At 39.3% G+C, this 10,327-nt stretch overlaps 1 protein-coding gene across 1 annotated transcript in view; it reads left to right on the top strand.

The window, feature by feature from the left end:
* prr7 (proline rich 7 (synaptic)) overlaps positions 1-3,569 on the top strand; it is a 28,723-nt gene extending 25,154 nt beyond the window's left edge. Inside the window, exon 3 of the mRNA XM_088012346.1 lies at positions 1,816-3,569. Coding sequence (XP_087868472.1) covers positions 1,816-2,375 — 560 coding nt within the window. The 3' untranslated portion in view covers positions 2,376-3,569. The remainder of the gene's footprint in view (positions 1-1,815) is intronic.
* The last annotated feature ends 6,758 nt before the right edge of the window (positions 3,570-10,327 follow it).

Raw genomic sequence — 10,327 nt, forward strand, 5'->3', positions numbered from 1 at the left:
AAAAACTCAGAGCTCTGCAAGAAATAAAAAGAAACAGTAAAAACTGTTTTCTTGATCTTGTCAGAGCACCGGAAAAAAAAAAACCCACATGTGAAATCACAGCCTCCGTCACTCATTCACTACACTCCATTGTATATAATAAACAGTATTAGTCACTCATGAGCAGTAAGTGGAGATCTCAGCCATCAACAACACCGAGCCGGGCACTGGGGGTATGGGTTTGTTTGGCATTTTGCTCCCGCCGTGGGAATATCTGAGTGTGCACCGTAGAAAATACTGGACGACAAACTGCTAAAAAAACAGTTAGACCAAAGGAATATGGAGAGCTGTAGAGTGATGAGACAAATGGAAACAAATGAGCAGTTTGTTGTCGATGTGCTGCAGGTTCTCTGAGGAGAACAAATCTGGAGGCTTAGGAAAGACGCAGAAAGCTTGAGATCAGAGCAACAATTGTTTGTGTTCCTGCAGATGAACATGTTGTCATGTGTAACCCAGCAGGCAACAGGTTTATGATCGCTGTCCCAAAAATGCAGCATGTTTGCACACAGATGTCGCTGCAGCCTCATGTTCTCTCTGCTCGCAATCTTCATTTTCTACCACTTCAGGCAAACTCTTTTCACTTTGCAATCATGAAGTGTCGTTTGGAAAATTTAAAGCAGAAAAAAATATATTAAAAATGTCTTGCAATATGGCAAATGGATCTCCAAATAGCAATCTTGGGGCACCATTTGCAGTCCTCTGAATTTGGTCCAGCAGAACTTTTTTTTTTTTTACGTTTGGTACAACACAAAGTATTCATCATTTATAAACAAACATAATTAGGTTCTGTGCTTTCCTCTCAACCATTCAGCAATTCTTATTCAAAAGCAACAATTCATTAAACCTGACCAAATATCACAAACACTTCAGAAGAGTGATCCACGTGCTCTTCAGTTTCCTCTAGGGACTTGGCCTTGGAGGGGAAGATGGAGGAGGTTTTTAGGGGTGTCCACATTGATCAGCCCCATTTCTTTAATTTTGGGTCATTGATGATTGGTCAATACTTGCATGTGAACCCAAACTTATCCACCAATGTTTTCTTCAATCTCAAGGGTTTGAGAGAGGGCTACGTTTCACAATACTCAGCCTACTGTTGCCAACTTGGCAACTTTTCTGCTATATTTAAAACAGAAACAAATCGGTGCTTTTTAAATATTGATGATAGGCCAGATAATTGCAACTGCATATTTATTTTCACATATTTATCTACTTCAGTAGATAATTTTTACTGACTTATCCAAATAATTCAGTAAAATAATAATTCAGTAAAAAAAAAAACTGAATTATCAGGGGATTTTTTTTACTGATAATTTGGTAAAAATATATATCTCTTATCTCTTAAGCACTTTTTGCTACCCAATTGTTAAAGAAATCACCAGATCAGCTCTACACTGTTGATGTTGAATCAAGCAGAAAGAGCTGCGCTTTTCACACATTAATGTTAGAGGTATTTTTTATTTGTAGATGGATCCTTTGCTGCAAATTATAAAGCGTTCAATAAAATTTTTTTATTGCTTTTCAGTCAGATCTGAATTAACTTAGTTTTATCTTTTAATGTTTTTCTAGAAAAACATTAAAAGATACAACTAAGATAATTTAAGTTAACCACTTAAAAAAAATAAGTTTAAGTGGTTAAATGATAAAATTCCAGAATGTGCCAAATTTTTATATTTGACTAATCTTCAGTGTAATCGATTACTAAAATAATTCAGTAGCAACCATACTGAGGAATTTTATGCCTGATCCGTCTCTAAGCTAGACTTTTCTCTCTTCCAGACACAGATGTATTTGGGAAGCCGCCTTGCTATGAGGAAGCGGTCCTGATGGAGGACCCCCCTCCACCCTACAGCGAGGTCTTGGCTGACCCTCGAGGGGGGACGTACCTGAAGCCCGGCCCACTCCGGAGAGCGCCGTTGCCTTCCAGGGAAAACCCCAACCTGCCTCCAGTCATCACATCTGAGACCAGCAAGCTCCCTGTGGCCACCGTGTTCCCTGACAGGGGTTACTCCTCGCTGATCCGCCTGCCTTCATCCCAGCGCTGGGACTCGTTGGGTCATCTCCTGTCCAACATGACCCTGAACCACAACAGCCTGACCCCACCGGGGGCGCGCTCGTTGCAGGCAGCCACCGCCGCCGCCATGGCGACCATGCCGCGCAGGGAGCCTAGGACTCATTATGAGAGTATGCAAAGTGAAATACAGGGACTTCAGGGAAGAATGAGGGGATTTCAGGGAGGGTTTCAAGATATTCAGGGGGTTCATAGACTGAGAAGTCTGGAGCCTAGCTGCAGTATGCCAACCGCCTTCCCTTTGCTGGGTCGCAGCACTGCGGTCTGAGCCTGGATCCCTACTGGGAGCATCATATTAGCCAGTAAGAGGAACTGCAAATGAACTCAGGAGTGCACTTACTTAGTTTGCAGAGGTAATGTATCAGTGCAGGAGGACACAAACAAGTTTGTACCAGTAGCTGTGCTTCCATTGATCATATATTTCTGAAATTTGACATTTGGAAAATAAATTTGCTTTAGGGAAATACAGCAATTTTGAAAAAAAAAAAAAAATTAATAAAAAGTTTTGCCGTTAGGATTAAGTGGTTTTTTGGCCATATTGAAATTGTTTTATGTCACCAAACTGTAGTGGAAAACTTTTTTGGCATCGCATAAGTCACAATCAACCACTGGATGTTGCTACACTAGTGCTAACCACGAAGAACAACAGGAAGTAATTGGAGGATCATGGAGCAACATGTTTTTAATAACTTATCGAGTGAACAAACTTACTCACTTGTGATTTCAATTGTGCTTCTTATTTAATGGAAACAACACAACTGCAAAATTGTGTTTTTTCAACATTAGCAGAATATTGACAGTTTTGCACATTTGTAATTGAAACACAGCTACTGTTGTAGAGCTACAGTGGTGCTCTGCCATCACTTTTGAGTTGAAGAACTTTGGAGGTGCAGAGGAGGAGAGAAGAAGAAGCCATAACGAGGTAAAGATGTGCAACAAACAAGCTGCAAATCCAACTTGCCCTGGTCTTTATTTCCATCTCCACCTCCTCTCTCATTCATCCCTGATCTCTGCTTCTGTCTCAGAGCCACCCATTGTACCGGCCTGCTGTTGCCATGGCTCCGGAGAACTGCCTGTTTCCTTTATCTGCTCTGATTTTCTTTGTATCACTTGGCTCACAGCTTGCATCCTCTCAAGTACTGTGAGAATTAAGGGTAGAAGAGCACATGGTGACCTTTGGTGGGACCCAGACATCGTGTGACACCAAACAGAAGACCGAGCTTCTTCTAAGAACAGAGAAACAACTGCTCAAAATCAAGTGAACTTAGATTGTTGTTTTGTAACAGCTTTGTCATTTTCAGTGCTGTCTTAACCATTAGGAGAGATTTGTTTTTTTAAATTACATGACGTCAGCTGGATCTCTGATATGAAAAGGACCTTTTTCATGTACAGCCATGAAAAAATCTTTGAAACATTGTCAGAATGCCTTTTTTCTTGTGTAATAAAACAATCTCATCAGCAATGTTTCTTCCCTTTGTTTAGGGAGCAACAAAGGGGAAAGTGACTATATACACTTCCTTTAATAGAACGAAATGCAAAAAAGCATAAATCAATCAGCTCGCTATCCAAATCGACAAGGTTTTCCTTGATTGACTCTAATCAATGACTGGCTACCCAAATATGGAAACATAGTATATATTTTTTCATATCCAATACATGCAAACTCATAAAATCTCCCAATATTTGGTTAATAAACGCATCAACCAATGCAACATTTTGAAAATTTTGTAGTTATGGAGTACATGAATAATAATGGATGAAGGATGAAACTAAACTGGACCTCACCAAGCTCTGCAGACACCTTGGTAACAAGACTTTCATTTGATTCAGGTGAGTTTGAACAGGAACAAAACATGGGATTTGTTTTTTATGTGAGGAACAAAAACACAGCTTTACTTCCACATTCATCCACCCAACCTTTTAACTTTGGGTAAAAGTAAAAGTTGTGCATGAAAGAAAATCCACCCTAAAAAGCATCGCCTGAGGTGAAGCAACTTTTAACGTTTCTGGCACAAATAAAAGAGGCATTCAGATGAACTTTTCTAACCTACAACAGAAGAATCCCCTGTTGGTTTGCCCTTTAAACGGATCATCAGCAATGATGGGCAAATTCTAGACTACAAAGCTATATTTAACTTCACAGTCTCAGCCTGTAAGCAACAAACAGAGCAATTTGTTTAAATATCACATGCTCTCAACCCCTCATCGTGTCCCGCTGCCACAAAATGATGCTTTTTATCAGTGTGAAGAGGCTCGATCATAAAAATATCAGAGACAGTTATTATGACAAAGTAACAGGGAGCAGAATGTGGAGATGGAAGCATGTTGTTGATTAAAGTGACATTTTGTCATTCAACACACAGACATTTTCTGGAAGTAGTACACAAATTAATAATTTGTTAAATGCACATATAAATCACCTAAATTATGATTTTTTTCATTAAATAATCAGAGTTCCAAAGTTAAAATGGAAAGACTCAGTTTGTCAATTTGTATTCAAATATCACTTCATACCTTCATGTTTCCATTTCATAATTGTAAACAGCCTTAGAGTGCAACCAGCAAAGAAACCATTTGACAAGACCGAGATGATCAAATTTAAAGTTGCTGAAAAGAACTTCCATTAGTTCAAGTCTGAAATAATTTTTCGTAAGAAATGTTCAATTTGACATGTTCATAAGATGATTAGCCCCTAATAGGTTTGCAGTTATAATTTAGATTTTATTGTATTTCATTCATTTATTTTATCTTCAGAGTTTTTTAAGTTTAAATTTCTTTTTTTTAAAAACTTTATGTTTCAAATAAAAAAACTTCATAGGCTGCACAGTGGAGCAGTTGGTAGCACTGTTGCCTTGAAGCAAGAAGGTCCTGGATCCGATTCCAGGCCCTGGGTCTTTCTCCATGGAGTGTTCTCCCTGTTCATGCGTGGGTTCTCTCTGGGTACTTCCTCCCACAGTCCAAAAACATGACTGTTAGGTTGGTTTAGTGTGTGTGTGTGTGTGTGTGTGTTGTCTCTGAATTGCCCTGCGACAGACTGGTGACCTGTTCAGGGTGACCCCTCCTCTCACCCGAAACATTCGGTGGAGATCGGCACCAGCATCTCTCCTGACCCCACTACAGACAAGGGTGTACAGAAAATGGATATATAAGAAAACGTTATATTGACTAGATTAATTACCCATTCACTCACTGCCTTTCTGGAAAATGTTTTTCAAAATGTGAACCTTTAAAAATGTGATGTTAAATGTGATGGGGTCAAATATTTGTGTGTAGTAGTGCAGTTGGACCTGTTTCTGGTTATGAAACTTTCCCCTTGACCACTCAAGTCTTCTGCAATTTTTACATAAAATGCTTTAAAACAAAATCAAAAAAAGAACATGCTAACTAAAAAATGCATCTGAAATTGTTTTTGAAGATTTTCAGCAGCAGATTGTAGCATAACATCAATCAGGTTGAAAGATATTGCAACACTACGATGTCGGATAAATACGTGTGTGGAGGTTCCTCCATTTCCGATAGATTTTGTAATTTTACATCCAGGATCTTCAGGAGAATTGAGCAAAACCCAAACTCATTGTTCTCAACGAAGACCTTCTGTATGGCCAAGAACATGAGTCTGCTCCCTCAAGGTATTGAAGCTCAGAAGAAATGTTCTCTAAAATATTTTCATGCTTTCTAGTTAATGCACCATTTTAACACTAACTTATGTTTGATGATGATGATGTAGTCCTGCAGCTGCTGCCAGTTCTCCTCCCTGCTCCACCTTACTAATTTGGGAGAAGAGTTTCAGACCCATCAACCTGGAAGTTCGGATGTTTTCATTGATATCCAGCCTGTAAGTCAACCTTCATCTCTGAATCATGCTCAGATTGTTTAAATAAGTGCATCACATTCAATAGTGAGGTTTTGTGTTAAACTACAATCAGTCAGAAATTAGTTTTTGAGAATGTAGCCCTTTACCTTTAAATTCACTAAAGGCCTGTTTTTGTGCTTCTCTCTCTTGTTCTCAACGAAGATCTTTTGTATGGCCAAGAAGAGAAAGGAGCGGCCATCTTCTCAACAACATGACATACCCTTAAGGTACTGAAGCTCAAGAGATGTTTTCTAAACTGTTTTTAACATGTAACATTTTAACACAAGCTTATGTTTGCCAGACTGACAAGATGATGTAGCCCTGACGCTGCTGCCAGTTCTCCTCCCTGTTTCACCTTACACACTTGGGAGAAGAGTTTCAGATCCATCAACCTGGAAGTTCAGAAGGTTTCATTGATATCCAGCCTGTAAGTCAACATTCATCTCTGAATCATGCTCAAATTGTCTGCTGTTTATATAAGTGCATCACTAATGGCCTGTTTTTTCTGTCTTCTCTCTCTATCAGGTTGGGACAAACATGGTGGCGACAAAAAACATGATTTTAATAAATGTTATTATGTGTCATAAGAGGGCTAAGGAAATAATAACACAAAAAAAAGAAAACAAATTGACCAAAAGGGCACTTGCGGGCAAGGAGCAAAAGGGGCAGGTGCTCAAGCACCCCCAGGCCCCCCCTCTGCATGTGCCTGTTGGTTTGTTATCCTGAGTTAGGTATGCCTTAGTTGATTTCTTTTGGGCCCATTTTGCTATATTTTTGAGATTTGTTGTTGAAAACCTTTTGTTAAGATTTTTTTGAAAAATAAATAGAACATTTTTTTTATATATGTCTTTGTCCTTGTGCCTTACCGGTCAGTCCGTAACAACGTGCAACCATAAAATAGGAGGCCGTGGGTGGAGAAAGAGCAGAACACTGAGAGGGAATAGCGTAACTGTCACAATGTTTATTCAGCTTTTATTTTAACCAAACAGAACCCATCTCAGGCACTCCTAAAAAAACAACGAAGAAGAAGGAAACAGTTCCTCTTAACTCCACAGCACAATTCATTTGCTATAGATCAACTTTAGTAAATAATTGTATATAATCACACTAACTGAAAACGAAATATAAATCACCTTACAATATGACAAAATACTGCATGCTTTACTTTTAATACCCACCCATTCCTTACTGCAGGGACCAGACCAGGAGTTGTGATGTTTGCAATGGTTTTGCACTGCAATGGGAGGGCCTTTGTGGCACATCAGTCAGTTGTATATGTACTACTCACAAATATTTGGACATCAGTGTGGGCAGTACAGTAATTGTATGGACTCAAATTGTAAATTGCATCTTATATCCGTCTTAAAAACTAAAGAATACCTGTGCAGTGTCAGTGTGTGGTGTAGAGTTAAAAAGTGTTGAAGAAGATTTTAGGTTATAATATATTTTTGGAAAATCTCTGGCTCTATCTTCTTCTCACGGATCCCAGGTTCTCCCGGCGGGCCGAAATGAAACCACACAGAAAACAAAAATGAGTGTAGACGTCAAAGGAGATCGATTCTTTTTTCAGAGATTATCTGTCTCATGTTAGGACAGCGAAAGTTTTAATAAGTATGTAAAATTTATTTTTTTAAGTTAGATGCTGCAGCTTTAAACAGAGGTTTGGTGTGAGAGTCACTACCAGGTGGAGCAGAAGCGAAGCTCCGTCTGTCAAATATTACTACCTGTAGCATAGCAGCGGTTCAACAGCGAGAGCAGAACCAGCGTCTTACACCGCAGCTCGAAGACTTAAATGATTTTGCGGGTTATTTGTTTAGCTTTCTGACCGTCATGCTAATCCGGGCGAGTGTTTGTAGCTGTGCGCTGCTTTACGTGCTGTCTGATCCTCCATATGTCTTTTTTTTACTGCAGTGACCCTCGATGTAGCCAAACTCCATGAAGTATGGCATTGTTTTTATGCCATATTAGATTCGTCGTGTTGATGCATTTTGACGTGCTTCACCCCGAGGTAATTTTCCACCGCAGCACCAAACTTCCCTATTCACTCAGTGCGTTATAGTTCCACACGACATCGCTTAGGATTTGTTGCTGCGCGTTTGCGCAGTGAGAAGGAAAGAGGAGACCAGCTGCACAGGGAGGCTGCGAAATGAGATGCAGGTGATCGGTTTATGTGATCGGTAACAAGAGACCGTGATCGTCGATCACCGATCATACACTTTTTCACGGAAATCGGCCGATTATGATCGGTGGCCGATCGATCGGCACACCTCTAATAAATATATATATATATAAAACATGTCTGTTTGAACATGTAACTGTAACTTCCACATTAGTAACTCTGTTATTTATCTGCATTTATGTGCTATAAGCTATAACACCTGATTACTTTTCCCAGGGAACAGAAGAAGATTAACATGGCTGGCATGATGGTGAACGATGAGGAGAACCGTCAGAACAACTGGATCTCCTTCAGGAGGAAGCAGCTACCAGCAGAGGTGGCAGAGCTCCATGGAAAGTTGAAACAAACAAAAGAAAAATAAAAGTTGTTGTGTCTCAATGAACAAAGTCTCTATTTCTGCTCACTCCACACATTATTGTACATACTGTAGTTTATATGGCGTCAAGGTCCTAATACAATCCTCCCAAAATGTGAGGAGCTTTAGATAGAGTGAAAATAACATTATATTATATAAATATGTCATTGACACTTAACATTGTAGATTACCAATTAAGGCATCCAAAACTGAATACATTATTCAGCAAACCAAACATTTTGACATTATTATCAGGGTTGCTATTAACAAGAACCCAAAATACAAATCATGTTTGTTAGTTTCCAGTTTGTACATCATTCTATCCACTCACTGTTTATCTGTCTTCCTGGAGAATCTTCAATGTAAGAAAGTGAGAAAATGTGTCCAAAACCTGTAACATTAATTAGTGATAAATAAGACTGAGTTTAAACTTTTAATTTTTAGTGACCAAAATGTGAAAATAAGGAAGGTTTGATTAAAACTAGAACCAGTCAAATTAGAAGGAATAAAGCTTTATTTGTTCTCAGTATAACTTGGACATCAGGTGAATCATAATTAAACGTATTGAGAAATTAAAAACTACAGATTGTTAATGCACTTCAACTCTGTAAGAACATCAGCCACATTTTTTTTAAATCAGAAATGTTTCATCAGCATATTGAGCTCATGTGATCCCTGCTCCAGACATCCTGAAGGTAAACACTGGTGGCGGGGGGCGCTACACCCCCCGCCACCAGGAGGCGGCACCCTGCTACAGAGCCAAGTTGGGCCGGTGGAAACGCGGTCACTCCGAAATAGAGCTGAGCCGAGCCGGGCCGGGCCGGGCCGAGCCGGGTTGTTTAAGTAGAGCCGGTGGAAAAGGGGCCTATGTTGGACGCTTATGAGGATGGAACCACACTGAAGGTGTTCATGATGTTTTCAAACTAGGGCTTATTAAACAGTAGGAGACCATTAATGGGCACCACTTTGCATTACAGCCCCAGGACTCAGGTTCATACACTGTCTGGAAGATAAGAATGCAACTGAAAATAAAGAATTTGCTGATTTCTGACCAGAATATCAATGCAGTCATTGTGTCTTTGTGGCTGTGAGAGAAATTATGTACCTTGGAGAAGCACCACTTTTCTCCTTACTGTATTCCATTAAAACAAGCTTCATTCTGCTGGACATTTTTCCTGTTAAAAGGGTTTTCTTTTCCACTGTTGTTGCTTACTTACTCATTATAAGGGTTTGCTGCAAAGAAAATAACACAATGGACCATGCTTTATTCCTAAAAAGATTTTTTTTTAATTTTTTTTTACCAATTGGTATTATAAGCTGAACTTGCTTGACTTGTTTCAGGATTGAGCTGCAATGTATGTAATTGACTTTGACCTCTTTATGCAAGTCTCCTTTGAAGCTATTACTGCAGGTCCCAACAGGCAGTGTCTTCTTAGTTTAACTCACCAATGTGCTGCTTTTGAATTACAGTATGGATGTTTTATGTTCTCAGCAGGGTTCAGTCTTTTAATTTGCAGTTACTGAGTGTTTGGACCAAATGGACTTGTTATATTTTCATCTGCATGCAAGGAATAGATGAGCACCTTCAGCCTGATGATTCACAACCTTTTCACACCTTCAGAGAAATGTCTTCTGGCCTTGAGGAGACAGACAAAATCTAAGTGAATTTATTAACTTCTCTAAGTTAATAAATTCACTTAGATTTTGTCTTTTCACCACGGAGACAAACTCTTCGATGATTCACTCTTTGAGGTTATATAAAGAGACAGAGAGAAAGAAACCATTCAGGAGTGTTTCCACAACTACAAATGTCCTCTTAAGTAATGAAGGGTC

The sequence above is a fragment of the Poecilia mexicana genome, unplaced genomic scaffold, assembly GCF_051168715.1.
Source record: "Poecilia mexicana isolate PSO_F unplaced genomic scaffold, ASM5116871v1 scaffold_14, whole genome shotgun sequence".
Lineage (NCBI taxonomy): Eukaryota > Metazoa > Chordata > Actinopteri > Cyprinodontiformes > Poeciliidae > Poecilia > Poecilia mexicana.